The sequence below is a fragment of the Battus philenor genome, unplaced genomic scaffold (genome assembly GCF_028537555.1).
Source record: "Battus philenor isolate CCGP_79_NKW_IND1 unplaced genomic scaffold, ilBatPhil1.0.hap1 SCAF_20, whole genome shotgun sequence".
In the NCBI taxonomy this organism is placed as follows: Eukaryota; Metazoa; Arthropoda; class Insecta; order Lepidoptera; family Papilionidae; genus Battus; species Battus philenor.
This window is the reverse complement of record NW_027181683.1, coordinates 12017388-12036987: the sequence shown is the minus strand read 5'-3', so window position 1 is coordinate 12036987 and position 19600 is coordinate 12017388. Positions and strand designations below refer to the sequence as shown.

Sequence of the window (19600 nt, the reverse complement as noted above, 5' to 3'; positions counted from 1 at the left end):
GTTTGTTTATTTCCTGCTTTATAACGTAGAATATTTACCATACCGACACTCTGTGTAAATTGTGGAACATTCATGTTTAGAACATAGAAAGAAAAATAACTCTATTCACGTATGCATATACATGCCGCTTTTGAATTGTCAATTATTTTAGTAAGCTAGCACCGGCTCAGATCACTGATCTGCTGAGAACTGAGAAGAGCCGGTTAGAAAATTAACAGTCGCACTTTTAAATCAAATTGAGATTGTGTACGTTGAAATATCTACCATGTAAATGTGTTAAACAAAGTTCCACACATTTCGATCAAATGAAAACTCTTGACTGCCACATTACTTAGATATCTCGTGAACCTTTATTATATATTTGTACACCTAGATCCATGAAAGTTTCTAACTTTTTGAAGACGAAATTCAGACGAACTACTAACCAAGATACACTATATATAATGTCCAATTACGTTTAGTTATACAAAATAGGTACCTAATATAATTTTTCTATTTATATAAATTTGATATTTTAGTACATTGTACTATGCCAATAAAATTGCAGTATTTCTATGCTTGTTACTAGACCAGGCGTTATAATCTCCAAAGTGACTATGAAAGAACTTATAGATACAAAATTATCAATTGAAAAAAAAAATTACAGCTGGTTAAGTGACAAATTCACATAATTTTCTCAAGAAAATCTTGAGATTTTAAATGGTACTTCTTAACAAATTATTCTTGTAGCTAGTCAGTCCATAGACGCGCCTGTGCAAGGCCCAGGCTATCAGGCCCGAAGATATCTATAATCGTCACAACTGGCAGAGTACCCTGCTGCCTATCCTCTGGAAACTTTTTGTAAGCAGCGGCAATCCTATATAACTAATGCAATGTGAATCAAATCAAAATATTCCTTATTCGAATAGACTGTTACAAGCACTTTCGAACCGTCAATCGACATATAATATCGGCATTGTTGTCCCTGCAGGAAGCTACCATCGACTCTGAAGGCAGTTCTGCTGAAAACAGGCGAAACTCAACAGCTGCTCTTCAAGAATAGTTTTATAAAGAGTGTACGACAATAATTAGCTTCCTGAGTGAGCATCAACACTTAATTACACATATTAACATTAGTATACTATTTTTTAAATATAGGCTTTAAATCTCTAAGTAGCAGGTCTAAATTCATTGTGGAATTTTATTGTACATACGCATACTTTGTGTCACAAATGATTTACGCTACAACCAGCTCGGAAGGCAGTTCTCCTCAAGAGCCAGCGAGAAACTCGACAGTTGCTCCTTACAAATATAGTTTTATAAAGAACATCAACAACTTTTAAATCCACTCATTAACATCCGTATAGTAAAATACTCTTGGCTAGAATAACACACTTATTTCAATAATATTTTTCAGTAATAGTTTTAAATCTCGTGATTGGCAGATCTAAAAATGACTCTGAAATCAAACCCGCGACCTACCATCGCAAGTCTCAATACTCTACCGCTGTGCTACCTTTGCTCATCAACAGTACCTTATCCCTTAACAACCTAGAGTTTCAATTTTGATACCAATATTTTAAACCGAATGTTTACATTACTATTAGTTTTTTTATAGGTTGGCTGTACGTATTTTACTGTTGTATAATATTCTTTCCAACGAAATTAAATAAAAAATCTATTTTTCCCTTCATCTAGACCCTCAAACTCAGTAATATTAAAAAAATCACTTTCGTAAATCAGGCTATTAAGTGTTAAAACTTGTATTAAATTATAGAAGTTGATTTTAGGATAAATGGCCGCTGGAGCTTTTAGGTGGTGACCAAGGACTGACAAGTGCAGCGTTGAACGTTTGTCTAACAGACAGACGAAGTTGTTAAGGTTGGAAGACACTAGACACAGGCAGTTTTTCATCAGTCCTATTGGAAATCGAGGGCCTATATAAAACAGTGGCAGTCTTATGGCTGGAATGGTGATGATATTTATCTCATAGATCACAAATTCACTCTTCGTTTATGTTTACCCCTTGCAAATCGTTCTGATTTAGACTCTTACGTATCTCTCGGGCGCACTAGAGTCGGTCATGTAATTTGTTATGGCTGCAAGGTTCGTCTGTTTACTTACTACGGTATATTCCGCACAGATTCACCGCACGTTATTTACGTTTATTACTCTTGTGTCAGAACGTGAACTTTTTAACATACATTATATCTACTTGTACAAAAAACAAAATTGGAAACTAACAATGCGTTCATGTATCGTGATAAGTGATATATAACGTAAAAGAGAAATGTACTAATTTAAAACATAATCTTGCATATAATTTGCTTAGTTATAGTAACTAATAACACTGTATATTAGAAAAGATATACACGTATGTACTGACTCATTACGATATTTCTGGAACCATAGACTAAGGGACTTGAAATTCAGGTATAAATATTCATTACGTCAAACAGAGATCAACTAAGACAGTTTTGCTATCTAATTGTAGAAAATATTGAACTAATATTATAGTAAGATGTGACGGGGTACGACAAGACCGTAATGTGTTACTTGAGAACTCACCCCGCTCTCCTGGCTGGTCGCAGGCGGCTGGAGGCCGTGCTCTTCGTTGTATCTCCGTCTGGCGCGCTGCCGCAGAAGGGCAGACGCGTCAGGCTGTCCGAATTGAAATATCTGTTCATCTTTTGCGTTCAGAAACTTCTCGCTTCCAAACTCCGGTGCATATTCTTGGCGTGATTGCTTCGCGCCTTCATTTAGAAAGTCCGTGCTGATGAACTCGCCGTGTCCGCCTTCGAGTATATGTGCTGTGAGGCGTAGGGAATCGGACGTGGCGCGAAGTTCTGGCTGCGGTTCGGCTCTGTAACCGCCACATATCTGGTTGAAGGTATTGAAGTACTCCGTGGCGAGATCGCTGCGCTGGTTCGAGTGTGCGTCTGCCAGTGGAGGCGGGTCCGCTGGTAGGAAGTTATTTTCCATCGCGTCATGCCGTAGCGCCATACCGCTCGCATTTGTACTTGAATTTACACATCACCGTCGGCGCGCACACGCACTCATCTTGTCGGGGATGCCCCTTTTAACTGTAAAACCTGGTGTGTTTACGTTCCGATTCAGGGAGGCCACCCGTAAGCAGTCAAAGAGACCGAAAGAATTTACATTTGATTTGAATTCGACTCGCGTGCGGTAGGAGCGGATCCCGAGATGGATCTGTGAAACGCACTGCGCGCACAAAGCGAGCAGGTAAGCAGCCCCGTGCGGCGCAGTGCCCGGTGTGCACTGCACCAAACATCTATCGCTACAAAAAACCATTTCACTCGATACGATATACGATTTCGAAAATATGTCACTAGTTGTACGCGACCAAATCTAGTTGCCAAAATAACTTTGAGGAAGTAAATATTGAATTAAAATATTCGTACAAACAAATTTCGTTTGTTATTTTTAATATTATATTAATCTTGAATAAATAAAGCTATTTATTCATAAAAACCAAAACCATTTCTTTTGCTATTACGAAGCTTTTTCTAACCTGCATATATGTATGCATTTATCTAAATATTCTTTGTAATAATTTTATGGTAAAGAGCCTATAGGACAAAAGCTGGCAATTTTGTGTCGTCTTAATAGGAATCATTAATTTAACGTTGCTTTAACGTTGGAGGAAATTTCAGTTTCCAAGAGGCACGAGGTAGGGCGCAGAGAGCACTTATATTAAAACCTCTGTTAAGGTACCGAAGCTGTAAGTACTATTAGTAGTATTGGTATAGGTTACAAGCCCTTAGCGCTTTTCCACTTACTTGACATAGCTATGTCAATTTGAAATCATTATCAATAATGTATTTTTCATCATTTTTTCATCCGTAAGACATAAACCGCTGTATGCCTCCACCAGAGGTTTCATCTTACGGCGAACGAAATGAAATTTTTTATAACAAACGATTATTCAAAATCGTAAAATTAGTTTCAGATAAAATCAATAACCATTTTGTTATCTTCCCGTGTGTTAGGTTGTTAGTTAAAAAAATGATTTCACACAATACTGGATACAGCATTAACACTCAGGGAAGAGCCGAAGCGTGAAACAATATTCGCCGGCGAACAATGCAAGGGTAAGATAGACTCGCATCTTGCGAACACCTTTAAACCTCTTTGTGCAGCGAATAATGGATCAGATTGGGTGCGCGAAAGTGCAGGTAGTGAATTTAGAGAAATTTAATGTGTGCATTCTTGTAGCTGAATCTTGTGACCTATATTTCACCTTACGACGACATATATCAGTTATATATGCAGACATATTTTAATAAATTATTAGTTTTTTGTTTAGTTTCGATGATAATAGGTCAAAAAAGACAGCACAAGATCACTCAGAAAGCAAAAGCCTCTCCGTATGGCTTTGCTTGGAGTTCGAATTAGACGTAAATCTAAGAATTTACCGTCCGAAGTGGCAGTTTATTTAGTATCAGTTTTATTATTATTTTGTATTAATTTATAATACTTGAACGTACACTTTATAATTGTACCTAGCATGATCATGGACAGGTCAGACCTGTACACCTACGATAGCCAAACATATCTTACACTATGTTTGACTATGAGTACGGTTATAGAGGTGAAAGCTTTTTATAGAAGGCTAATTGTGTATATATATATATATATATACATATATATATATATAATCAGCCGTCTAAATACACCCTATCCACAGAACAATGGTTTTAGCAATAATAAATAAAACGTAATGATAACAATAAAATACTTTTTCAAAATTAGAATTACTCATTAAAATTAATTACTATTTATTATCTGTTACTGCAGACTTTACATTGACAAAAATTATCGGTCAGTCAATTTATATATTTAAATAAAATGAAATAAATTTTGTGATCGATATACACTGACAGATGCAGGTGTTAAACGACAATAAATATAAATCGGCGGCGCGTGAAATGTCACACGCATGAAGTTTGAAGCGAATAAAACGCAAATGAAAGTCTGTTATTTTATCATTTTTATATTATGAAAACATAAATATATTCATAAAGCATTAGTTATAAATAAATATGAATGAAATTATTCTCAGTTTTGATATAATCAAGGGAAATAAGTACTTCTTTAAAAAAATATTAAAATAGACGTTTGGATACACTGCTACCAACTGTCGAGGCCTATGTTCAGTAGTAGAATGTCCTATTGGAATTACGATCATTTTGATTTTATATGGTCGAAAAGTCAATCGAATAGCGATCACGAGGCAGTAGATTAGGCTAGGGTAGGTTCCCCTCTACGTATACCGACAACTTAGTCAAAGTCGACATATGCGTGCGATGCAAGACCGGACATCGTGGCCATCTTTGAGATATAATAAAGATACTTCTTTAGTATCGAAGTTTATTTAAAATACAGTAATACCCCGCTTTACGCGAGGGATACGTTCCAAAAAAAAAATCGCGTTAACTGAAATTCGCGTATAACGAGGTTTATGATTAAACATAGTCAAAAATTATTACAAAAAAAATACAAATCATTTTAATCAATCACTTTAATTCTAGGAACACTTTATGCAACACATACTCTTATTTTTAAGGAAAAAAACATCTATTGTCTTATGGGTAACGTATTGTTTACTTTCTTGTAAAATACGTTCAAAACACCCAACACTGTTTTTAATTGTTTGACAGATGGTCAAGACACCATAGAGAAGTTGATGACTACATTATATTTATATGCACTCTTTCGCGTAATTCGAGGCATTTGAGCGCGAAATTTGTAATTCGCGTTGAAGTGAAACCGCGTATAACGGGGTCGCGTAAAGCGGGGTATTACTGTAGTTGATTTATTTATTAAAAGGCGATATAGTCCGTTATCTGTTTGATAAAGTGACACTGCCGTATTGCTCATGTCGACAGGTGTGCTGTACAAAAACAAATTAAATCCGAAACGCAGCTGCCGCAATCAAATGTCAAACATTAACACAGTTCTATGGAATCGCCCAAAATTATTTGACGCCGGGTTTTTCAACCTGTATGTTGTTGATCTACTGTTACGTTTGTACTTAATGATATTTTGAATTTTAGATCGCATTTATCTACATTTTACTCATGATAAAAACACACATATGAGAAAAAAAATGTAGATTCGCTCTAAACTATTTCTTCTATTTTCAAAAAACATCGAAACCGGGTTTTTGTTTTTTTTTTACTCGTAACCCTGTTTTCGGTAAGCAGGGACAATTTTCCAAATAAATTGTTCACTTTTTCTCTTTCCTTCACAATCATTCCTTTGCCATTCATACATCCTCTTTTCTATCACAATCTCCTCCTGGACTGGTTTTTTACAATTTCATTTTACTATTTTGTCTGTATTTTTTAAACATTTTTTTATAATCATTTATTAATATAACTTAACCTTAACCTTAAACTTAACCTAAACCTTAACTTATACCTTTATCACAATTTTATTTGCTTATTTCTTTATCCCGGACTTTTCTGACTATGATTACGATTTATTGTCTTTTATTACTCTAACTATCACTTTTCTGCTTTTCTTATTCTAGGAAGATATGGTGGCTTTCCTCTTGTTCCATTAAGGAGGCAACGTTGCCCTTTTCTATTCTCTCCTGCAACCGATACCAGGTGAAAGCGAACTGGACTGAACTTCTCCCAACGACCTACCTTGATCAACTATATTTTTGGGAAAGAAGTCCAAGGCTGCGTTTAATAATCCGTGATCCCCACTTAAAAGCCTTAAAGCCCGAACTGCGTGCTGCGTGGCCTTCACACTGCCACTTCATCTTTCCAATCAGCTTGTTATGCTTGTTACTTTTAATAATCAACGGATTTCCTTATTCCTATTTCGATCTCGTAGGGAAATCCCGAATATAGACTGGGTCGGTTGGTATTATCAGAGTACATACATCTTTAAATAAGCGACTAGACTATTATTACGAATAGTGCAGTAAAACATAAGTAATAGAATAAAAAAGCATAAAAGAATTATATTTAACTGCAGACACAAAAAGCGACATTTAATTTAAAAAAAAAAACCATAACGAAATCGTTATCTTTTTACAAATGAAATTAATTATAATTATTAAAATTGAAACCAGTTTAACATAAAAACATAGCAACGAACATCTGCGACAAAATTCTTCACAGATTTTTCAATGGCTAATAATATCTTTGACATATCTGCGCAATATGTCAAATTACGTGTAAATATTATTTTATATCATTGAAATCAGGTGCCATGTGGAATTTTTTCAAGTTACACACATAAAGACACTTGTATTTACGTATATATATTTATATATATATATATTTTCACACTTATATATCTACGTGTGTGTAACTGAAGTCCTGATTTTAATATAACTAGAGTTTTTAATACAAGAAGTAAATTTTCAAGGATCACGGTCATAACACTTTATACAGAGCGATAGGAAATAGGCGTACAGGTTTCAAAAGTACGCTGAACAAATAAGCAACATATTCACCACTTTAAAGACTTCTTAAAGAATATAAAAGTAGATCATGTCGCATCTGGCGAATTTTGTATCAATAAAGCTTTGGCTTCTCGGTATGCGACTTTTTCTTGTCACATTGCACACCGAATGGCGACGCCCTAGGGCTTCCCTAAATCTAAACGCAGTCAGTGGGTCGAAGCGATTAAATTACTCATACTCAACTGCAGCTAGGGTCCAATGACCTCAAATGCACATAGTTAAAGGAATCCCATTAATCAACGACAACCCAATACCTAGACATGTGGTGGCTACCTACAAAAATTTAATTATTAAATATTATTTAAATTAGTCGTTTATTTTAACCCTTAGTAGCCTGATTTACGAAAGTGATTTTTTTATATTACTGTGTTTGCTTGATGGTCTAGATGAAGGGAAAAATAGATTTTTTTTTTAATTTCGTTGGATAGAATATTATTCAACAGTAAAATACGTACAACCAACCTATAAAAATAACTAATAGTAATGTGAACATTCGGTTTAAAAGATTGGTGTCAAAATTGAAACTCTAGGTTAAGGGTTAATAGTGGTCAAATTAGATCACTTCATCTCGAACCTCCATTTGAATAAAATAGAGAACTAGATAGATACATAGATAACATCTAAAACAGAACATCATATATACAGATAATACAATTAAAATGTCTCTTGATGTTTGTCGCAGCAGAATGAAATAGGTGATGATTCATTGCCCAGAATAGCAGTGTGGGTGAAATATATTTTCAAACATGTTCCTGCAGGCTATCATTGGCTGTTAAAAGAGCAATGTGTTTAAAACCTAACGCATAAGTTATGTAATATAAAATTATTTTAGCTTGAAAAATATGCAAGTAGCTGTTGTCTTTCGATAAAAGTTTCATATGAAATGATATCCTATGGAAGCCTAACGCTGCAGTCCCGCATGCGCAAACGCATCTCGGAGGTTTAAGGGCGGTGCGTGTGAATCAGCTGAGCGGTGTCGGGTGACCGCGCTGGTGGTCCGCGTGCGTGCGGGCTCTCACCCTCTGGCCCTCCGCTGTGACGTCACCAAACGTATCGTTACTTACAGAGCAAAAGGGAAAGACAGTAGAATTATGGAATGAAAGAATAAACCGAAAGACAATGTGAAGTATGAAAGAAGAGAAAGAAAATAATAAAAAATTCTGTGAAAAATTAAATAAATTTGCCCAAAAAATCCCTGTCCCACAAAAGATAGGGGGTACGAGAGGTCCCCAATAGCGGAGGCCATAAAAAAACGTATCGTTATTTTATTAGTAACATTTGTAGCGATATTACTCCCGGAAGACAAGCACTATCAATCGCGACGTCTATCGTCATTTTTTGTAACTTAAAAAATTAGGAATGCATTTGAAATATTTTCTGAACATTTACAAGGAGTAGAGATGATGGAACGGTCAAGGAAGACATTTGCCAACAATTTGGACACACAATCATGTTAGGGATGTCACGTAGCATAGAGGTTATTTGCAACGAACTGGTGATATAACCACCAGTGAACCTCCTGTGGCTAAAATGATGATGATAAGCAGTTCCATGAGTAAGGTCCTAGCGTTAATGTTTGGGTAGTTACGTATTATTATTATTACGTAATATTTGATTGTTAAGGGCGGCAATTCCAGAGTGACCCAACACGAGTTTAACCGTTTCGCTTTAATATAAAAAAATATTTTTTTTTAATACGGAGGCGTAAGAATTTTTCAGCAAAGGTAGTATGGTATAGTACAAGACATCCTTCAAGGATTCCAAATGGGCCTTAGTTTGAGTAGAACCTGCAGCAAGATCCGCCTAGTGTTAATTTTATTTGCAGCGCTTTCAATTTATCCTTAATAGAGTGTTAGATCAATTTATTCCCAAGCCTTGCAATAATTAAAAAAAATTATGATTTATTTATATATTTTCAAACTCAATTTTTTTTTGAAATTTACAAATATATATGACAAAGATAATTCTAAATAGTTTTTTTTTCGGTAAATTACCAATAGCAACCTATTCAGAGGTTCAGCTCTCTCGGGCACCATTGAATGAAAAAGCTGAACACGCTTCCTGTGACATCGCAAGCAGAGGCTCGATGATGACGACAATAAAGAGTAAAAAAGTAAAAAAAAAAACATTGTAACATATAAAATCAATGAAAATATTCCTTATTCGTATAGGCCGTTACAAGCACTTTCGAATCGTCAATCAACATATAATATCAGCATTGTTGTCCCTACAGGAAGCTACCATCGACTCTGAAGGCAGTTCTGCTGAGAGCAGGCGAGAAACTCAACAGCTGCTCTTCACGAATATAGTTTTATAAAGAGTGTGCGACAATAATTAGCTTCCTGAGTGAGCATCAACACTTAATTCCACATATTAACATCAGTATACTATTTTTAATATAGGCTTTAAATCTCTCAAGTAGCAGGTCTAAATTAATTTTATTGTACATACGCATACTTTGTGTCATAAATGATTTATTTAATTATTGAAGATAAAAACTAGGAGTATAGATATTATTAGCTTAAATTCTATTATTTGGAAACGCAACCGGTGTAAAGTCCCCAAAGCTCGTGTTTGTTTACGCTCCGTCACGTGGCGGCCTGCAGGTGCGGGCCTGGACATCTGAGCGGTCAAGGTCGCGTCGAGATATCGCCCTCCTCTGCCTAGCTACACCTAACCAGGTGTTAGATTGTAACATTCCGATACAAACTAAACATTTTTTATAATTTATTGGCCACAGTTCATCTTACATTGTCACATTGTATGTTGGGGATTATAGATGAGGAAACAAAGGCGATGTATCTAAAATTTGCAAATGAGGAAAGATAATATAGTAAATAATATAGTAATAATTAGATGTTGTGAAGGAAGGAGTATATAAAAAACTTATATTAAAAAAAATCGGAATAACTATTTTACCCGAAATATAACGCCCCAACCCCATACATGGCAAGGGGAATGATAAGTCACCAAAAAGGGTAGCAATAAAATTAAAAAAATACTGACACTGTAAAAAGTTATTTTTATAAATATGCAATTTTATTATAACTCAAATATGTTTAGTTTAAAATCAAAATATACTCGTCAATATGGGTGCCCGTGTTTATATAGCTTACTTTTTAACAATCCGCAAATTGGAATTAATTAATAATCTCAATTTTTCAATAGAAAAATAATTTAAAATATTTCAGTGATCACATTTTATACTATATTTAAAAAATATATTTTGTGATCGATAAATACTGACAATATAAATTTGCAGCGCGTGGAATGTCAAACGCGCGAAGTTCACACAGGCCCCTTCAGAGATTACAAAGTTCATAGCGAACTGTTAAATAAGTTAGAATTTCTATTCACATATTATTAAATTTTCTAGTTTCTACTCCACAATTTACTACTTTTTTGGTTACAGTCGGTTGGCAGTCGTATTACAGTCGTGTTCAAGCTGTCTGTGTCTTTCTGACAGTTCGAACATCCGAATCATGACACATGACATCATAGTGTTTTACAAATAATAATAAACTAAAACTAATACTAAATCTTAATTTCATCCGACTATATGTGTGTGTGTGTGTGTTTTTTCAGTAGCTTCCTAAATAAAAACATATTTTTTTTATTATAAATGATTACTAACATAGTGAGTAACGTTTGATTGGTATTTTATATCAGATATTTTATGGTGCCTTTTTATTTTTATTTATTTCACCTTTTATATTTATTTATTTCACCTACCGCGACAAATGTATTTTTATCACTCCATTGATTAGATGGTTGAGAATGCTTTCGGCCTGGAGTTCCAGGTTCAAATTCTTGTCACCCGATATACGTTCACTGCAAGGTAAAAGCCTCCCAGTTACCCCCGTAAACCTACTTTATTTATAAAATGCATATAAATAAATGTTATTTGTCGAGGTTGGAATTTCGAGGATATAATGGTGCGATAACGAAACGTGTGCTATTGTCTACTACGGTCAATTGCGACGCGAAATCCGTTGAGAAAGCTTCACGCAAGTGGCGCCCTATGAGCGTCGGCCACCAAAAAATCGGGGCCAGTCGCGCCGTAAAGAAGCCTCGGAATCGAACCGGTCGCACACAGCTGGCGGGCAGGTGCTCGACGCCGCGGCCGCACGGTGGTGGGAGAAAGCCCTATCTCATCGGCGACCTAATTCTTTTGACCATCAAGAAAACACTGTACATTCCTCACATTTTTATTTTTAACAATTAAAATATGTCTTTTGTTAAATCAATATCGAAACTATGGTATTTGCGGACCGCATCGCATTAATTAAGCGAAGAATTTATAAAACATTGCATTGATATAGCAACACAATAAATTAGACAAAACATAAAGCAATTATTAATCCTAATTTTTGATTAGACATGTAGCCTAAATCTACGCGTTGTGCAATAAACCTTTTCAGATAAATTTAAAAAGAAATTTTTTTTAAAAAGAACGCGTCAAATGTCGAAGTATAATATGGAAAAATAAAAAGCTATCGGGCATTCGATTTTCGGCTGCCGTATGACACATGCTACATGTATGTATACATATATATATTTACATGTTATTGTTAAATCACGTACGTTTCGCTAAAGATACTTAATAGAAGCGTATGAAAAACCACATAGAATCTCTGAGGCGATCACTTCTTAAAATGTTATTACTAAAAAATATTGATCAATTATTTTAAGTTTTTAACACAGATAATTTATGTAAAAGAAATTAGTTCCTTCTTCGCATACCTTCGAAATATACATTTACTTTCCGATTTTGAAAAATGACTTGTACAATATGGAAATATTAAAAAGCTTAGTTAGCTTCGATGAAAAGATTTCGCACGGAGTTTAATCATTGTTGAGGCAGAAGTTCCACCTGGCTGGAGGTAGCCGAGCATACACGTAGCTTGAGGAGTGTTGAGGTAGTATATTTTGTTTTATCAGAAAGACTTAATTACCATGTATATCACACGGTATATATTTCAACCACAGAACATTATTGTTGAACATGGCCTTCACCTATAAATTTCCAATAAGACCAGTTGAAAGCGGACTACATCTAGCGTCTTCTTGACCTTGGCAAACTCATCTGTCAAACTGTTCAGCGGATATCCTACTCTGTCTTTTTTATGACACTCTTCTTACGAATGTCGCGTTACCCCAGGCATATTTTGGGTACGAACGTTACAACTTCTTCTCCTTCATTTTATTCTATTATTTCACATTCTCCTTACATCCCTATCAATGTATTTTAATACAATCTTTCTGTCCTTCACAATCTCTATCTTTCTTCCAATACAAATCTTCTCCCATGCATCAACTTCCTTCTCTCGTCATCGATCCTAAACCACAGTTTGCTACATTATCACAGTTTTGTCTCAATAATTTCTCGGTTTATTTTTATACAATTATAGCTATTTTATTACGTTTTAATATTTACTACATCTGTATTCCTTTATTCGTGACTAGCTTGGAATATAACTACTCTTTTTAACTTATTATTTTCTATTGTATATTGACTGCGTTCTTGGAAAATCTACTCTGCGTTTTGCATTGCATGTTCTCCATTCAAAGGCTCCAATCGCTATATACGCTATATGGCCTGTCCACTAGAACTTACCAACCCGTTGAGATAACTCAACAATCTATTACTTATGTTCATTTACGCTTCTCCTCACATATGATTCAATTTCGTAAGTTTGGCAGTTATTTAACTGTCTGTTATAAATGAACATTTCATAGGCGCATACGTCACAAAGGCACAAATGAACGCAATACTATAACGACCCGTGACTAAGCATCTAACACCGCGCACACAACTCGAAACGCAACTTACAAATAAGCAAAACAACGCAATTACTGTGAATGAATATTATATAAACTATGTTTTTATTATTTGCTTTGTTAGATTGTCTTGTAACAAATTTGAGTACTATAGACAACGTATAGTACGTCTGCTGGTACCTAACTAAATCGACACTCCACTCTAGTGGGTAATGTAGAATTATGAAAAAATTATTTATAGACCTATTCCTTTTACTCATTTTGTTACACATGGAATCATTTCCCCAATCCGGTAAAATAGGAACAAGTAGCGACCTGAGACGAGGCTCCGTCGGAAGCACTCGAGCTTCTCTACTTTAAATGAGGTCTTAGGCTAGGAACACTCTGCGCCCTACCATCCCTCACACACGGAATCTGCCAATGCCATTTGGGCCGAAGTGAGAGTCCAATCCAGAAAAAAAATGAGCAGCAATCACTTTTATCACAAAAACATTTCTAGGAGACAATTGATTAGATACAATTTACAATCAGATCGAGCTCCCCTAATACGGTATCCTTCAACATAAAGCTAGGAGCTTTCTAAACGCGCCTAGATCTCATAAAAGCCTGCAACAAAGTCAGACCGATACATATTTTTTAACACTCACAATATACTTAATATAGTAGTAGAGAAATAATTTACCCGTTTCCCAACCTTTTTTATCCAATGCCCAAAAATTCTTATGCTCCGTATGAAAGAAATATAATTTTTATATATGCGAAGGTGTTAAACTCGTGTTAAGTCCATTTTAGAATTGTCCGCCTGTGGGGCACGGGCGACACATTGGGAAACATTTTTTACATTGTTATAAATGTTTTATAAATTTTATTAAACATTTTATATTAAATTATACATATAATGAGATACATTATACGAGTGTATTATAAAACAGTACATATTTCCACAAAAGTGTTCATCATCAGCTTATCAGTCAACAGGCACCCACTGCAAGGAATAAGCCTCTCACAAAAATCGCCATGACTACTCTCGTCAGCAACTTCCTAAGATTGACTATGATGACCTTCTAGAAGCAGGCCAAGAGTTACTAATTGGTATTGACATTACAATTTTATGAAAATGAACGTTTGGTAGGGAAGGGGGAGCAAATAGGAACAAAGAAGCAAAGTGAAGTTGTAGGCCGCATATAAATCAGCGCACTACAAAAGGATGTTATTTTCCTATTGCGGCTGTAGCACAGATTCCGCATTACGCATGCAGGAATGCTGTTTTCCCTCTCCGCTTTACGTTACAAATACGTAACGATAATAAAGACGTTGTTTAGTTATAAATTTAGAGATGAGGTAAAGATCGTCGTCATCAGAAATTAGACGTATGCAATTGAAAACATGGTGGATTGATCCCAAGAGAGACCAAGAGGGCGCCCAAAGACCAAACGGGCAGATGAAATTGTAGCTAGCGCAAGCAAAAATTGGCTGAAGAGAGCTTAGGACATAGAAAGAGAGGTTTTTCCCTAAATGAAGTACAAACGTACACCAAATAATTAAAAATAAATTAAAATTATAATCGAATAATAACTATAATTAGAATCAAATTTAACATTAACTATTTTTTTAATGGCACCCTGAATGACTGATCTCCTCTCGGTTTCCTTTTCCTATATTAACAAAATCAATAAATGAAATACCTATGTTTTAAAAATTTCCATTATTTTTTGGCAGTTGCTTCCTGCTATTTTACCTAATTTCGACTCGACGTTGATTTATGGGACCATGCGATAGATATACCGTAGTCCAAGTGACATAGGATCATATGTCAAAAGAGTAGTGCCTTTATTGTTCAAAGACACATAGTCGTGGGAACGATTGAAATGTTATGAAATATGCATGCTCATTATTGAGTTGACAGCTCCGTGTCGCGGAAACACGAGCACGGAGACCTCCGGGGAGACGCAAGCATTCGCTCGCCGCCGCGCTGTCTGCGCTCGACTTAGGTCTCCGGCAGACTAGCGAACGCATATCTTATATAACGGTTAATACCCGTACTCTACGGTAGAGCATTATAGACCACAGACATCATCGTACATTCAAAATAAAACATCTATATTTAATCGAAACAAAAACGATTCTGAGACTTGCGTTATCTAGCTGGATCGACTTCGAAAAGATGGGAACCTTTGCCCACCAACATTTTTGGTATGGCACCTAATACATATATATATATATATATATATACGAATGCTCTTTCGAATGGCGATAGTAGTAAATAGCCTCACGCTATAGTTTGACAGCCGCCAGAATGAGTCGGAATTATATATTCATTCTTTCATGTCAGCCGATAGTCGCCTCTTGCATCTGCCTCCCTCCAAAATCGCCACCACCCCCCAGTCACCGACTTCTTCTACTTCTCACGACGATAAGTATGTGTACAATAAAGAGTATTAAATTAAAAACATAAATAGTAATATTTAAAAATAGCAAAAACTGCCTAATCGCGTGTCTGCGAGAAGCCTTATTTCTAATGAATTCAATCAACGCAACCGCAAGCAAAACGTACACACGAGGTAAGCGAAAGATAATTCGGTGCACTTGCAATTCTGCGAAATATCGAGCAAAACATCGCGCTGACGTGGGTACCTCTTGAAAGGGAAGCCATCTCCATAGTTTTCTGCGAAATTTATAGCGTATATTGATTTCGGCACGTATGTAATAAGTATAACGTTCAGTATTTAATTACTCTGTATTAAAATACATGGGAAAGCGTACCTGCCGAATGTTCGTGAAAGAGATTACAAGACAAAAATCCGATAGAGTTTACATCTTTGGAACCATGAAGTTTTAATGAAAAGATTCCGTGTTAAGGGAGATCTTCTTTTCAGCTGACTGACGCCACTGCAAGGTTCAGGCCTTTCGCAAAGATTGCCATGACGACCGGTCCCTGCGCTGCTCGAATCCAGCGACCTCCCGTGACTTTAACTGTGTCGTCGCTCTATCTCATGGTTGCACAGACTTATTAAGACTAGGGGCCACTCGGGCAAATCATGAACTGATGGCGGGCCGGCCGCCAGAAGTATAGGTAATTAAATATATTTGATTTTATTCTGAAATAGAATTCAATATTTTTCGAATGTACAAGAGTATTATTGCTGTCGGCGGGCCACCAGTATTCGACAGGCGGGCCGCGGTCTGTGCATCCATGATCTACCTAATGGTGGGGGGCTACCCACGCCGCGTCTACCTGCTCGTCTCTACTCTAGAACCTTTCGCCTCCAACGGCCATAGATTCCATGAGCAATATTCCCCGGCCATTGTCACTTTGGACGAACAATTTTTCGAACTACGTCGGTGATGTTAGTTCTGCGGATTTTCTCATTTCTGAATCGACCTTGCTGCGAAACTCCGAGCATAATCCTCTCCTTGTTCTCTGGGAGGCCTTCAGACTTCTTATGAAGCCAGTCGTAAGAGACCACGTCTCGGATCCGGATCGAAAGATCTATTTGATTTAAATTTCTATCGAATAAATTTCATGTAGCAGTATTATTATTTAAAAACTACAAAACTATTTATTTGGGAGTATAAAACACAGGACTCCTACGCTTCGCATGCAGTTCCAAATGTCCACCTGACTTCAAAGTGGACAGAGACCTTTTTAGCAATTTTGGCAGTTTCCAATCCTTCTTATTGAAAATCTATGGGAGAGACCTATGTCTAGCAGGGTGTCCGTATATGATGCTAATGTTAATATCATAGAAGGTCGAGATATTATCCCATACCTATCCACTAACACCGTCTTGATGGTCGATCTCTTGTGAGATTGGGGAACTCCCGTGAAGAGCGCATTAATCCTACTCGTGTGCTAAAATAGAATTATAAAAAATCAACTGATCAAAATAAAACGCAATATATTTTCAATTTTGACACAAAATAAAACATGTTATTCTTTTTATTCGTTTAAATTAATAAAAGCATATATATAAACTAGACGAATGTTCTAGGAAATTACCAAGCGGTTCTATTAAACAAATACGTTAGGTTATAAATCATGACTTCCCTGTTCATTTGAATATTTTTTATTACTTATAAATCATTGGAATCAATTATACGTATTTTAAATTAATTTGGTTGATGCCAAAAAACAATGTGTCGTGTTTTAATCAAAAAGATTAATTGGTGTTCGAATTTGTGATCAACGTTTCGGCTATTAGACGTCCATAGCTGATCATAGGTCTACCCTAAGGATTTACATAAGGACTGGTTGGAAGTGCATTTTACATTTTTTTTTAAATATATTTATTTTATAACCTCGACTTCAAGAAGAGATGGAGAGAAAGAGAGAATTGATATTTAATTATTGATTATTAATATATAGATAAAAGATAGAGGTAATTGGTATAATTATCTATTTTGTATTGTGTTTTTTTTTGTTTTGAGAGCGATTGAATTTTTCTTCTTGCGTGTCTTCCACTACAGGGATTTTTTATGAGACGATATAATTTTAATTTGTATAAAAGGTATTTAGATTCACTTTCTTGTAAAGGGAGCGTTGCAATTATTCTTTTCAGTGTTTCAATTATTTTTTAAACTTTTCTTTCAAAGTGTGCAGTGATATTTTCTACCTACTGAAAATATTTTGTTACGTATAAACGCCACCGCAGTTAAAAATTTTGAGATTTCCTGGGATATACATTTTTTACCGACAAATAATAAAATAAAACACGTAAAGGATGCTATATAAGGTCGTGAACCCATGCACTTAACAACAGTTGTGTTCTATCGCATGGTGCGGCAAATTATCCATCCATCAATGCAACAGACTTGAAAATCGGCGGATGCGAATGAACGGAAGCCGATCAAAGCGGCTCGGGTTACCGGGGACACGAACCTGACACCTCTGAGATTTGCCCTATATAAATATGACTTGACGGAGACTTAGCTTTGCGTTTCCTCACGCAATACGTCCGATGGGAAACAGGAAGTACTCTGAGGATGCTGCGAAGAATGTAAAACAATGACGAGATTTGAACAAAAAAAAGCTTAAGTTGGAAATTAAAAAGAAATCTTATCTGTTATGACACTGTAGTCCGAGATTAGCGAACTAATTCTATGTTCCATATATTTGGAACCTTTCTATCTACGTATGACTCATCACGATATATCTAAAACTATAAGGCATAGAGATTTGAAATTTTGTAGGAATATTCATTTCGCCGAGTAGAGATCAACTAAGAATCTACTTTACGAAATTTTCACGGCAAATGATTAAAAAAGTGTTCATAATAAAACCGCTGTTTTCAAACTACAGCCTCTTACAAATGACTTGACCACAATTTTTTTAACAACTTTGCGCAGCGGATGAGACGATAGAAAGAAGGGAATATGATATAAGACAAGGAAATCCAGAAGGAATATCGTGAATATCGTGGTCTGCATTCAGCGTCTTCTGACGACTTCAACGCGGTCTATCGACTGCATATGCACGTGCTACAATACACCTTCATGTCTTTGGTCTCCACACTAGAACCATAAGGCTTCCATTTGTTCTACGCATTAGGTTGCCGGCAACTCACCTTCAACTTGCTCAGCCGCTAAGCAATATTACTTTCGTTCGTCTACGGAACTCATACTTGATTAAATCCCGAGCGTAATCCGAACATGTACGAAGGAAGCGCGAATCACAAGAGTACGTGTTAGTTGTCACTAAGGATGTTCGGGTCAAAACATAACATAAACCTAGTGGGTCTACTGCAAGTGTTTCCTAACGTGTAGCCCACGCCCCACAAAGGGACAATTCGAAAGTAAACTCAAAATGAGTTTAAACCTTTAGTTTTGATTTAAACATTATGTATGATAGATATGAGGTTATAAGAATTTTAGAAAGGCATAGGTGGAGTACAAAAAAGTTTGAGAAACACTGATCTAGTTGCTTGTGGATAGAAATAAGGAAAACTTATACAATCAGTACAAGACAAAAATGTTAAAAATGCAACGCGCAGTTGAATTCCAACTAATTGAGCATCGAGTGCACGTGATTAATTCATGGAGGATGCGATCGGGCGCATGAGATACGGCGACCGACGCAGACGCAGCGGCGGCGACTCGCACGCGGCCTGCATATGCATGCCTATCCATGCACTGATATTTATGCATGAGGATTCTTAGAAGCTTGTACATTACGGCCTCCGGTACCTTCTCAATGAGGCTCGAACTATAAACATTAAAACTGCGAGACGGAATGTCGGCGGAAGGTTTTTAACAAAAGACATTTAAACTTATCGAGTAGAAATAAGACATAAATTACTTTGTTCTAGATCGCTTTCGTGGCATCGAAAGACGATCCTT

At 36.1% G+C, this 19600-nt stretch overlaps 1 protein-coding gene across 2 annotated transcripts in view; it reads right to left on the bottom strand.

The window, feature by feature from the left end:
* Window positions 1–19600, bottom strand: part of da (daughterless) — a 59482-nt gene that overhangs the window by 31411 nt on the left and 8471 nt on the right. For both annotated transcript variants that reach the window (XM_068766204.1, XM_068766203.1), the window contains exon 2: window positions 2548–3062. In XM_068766204.1, coding sequence (XP_068622305.1) covers window positions 2548–2982 — 435 coding nt within the window. In that variant the 5' untranslated portion in view covers window positions 2983–3062. The remainder of the gene's footprint in view (window positions 1–2547; window positions 3063–19600) is intronic.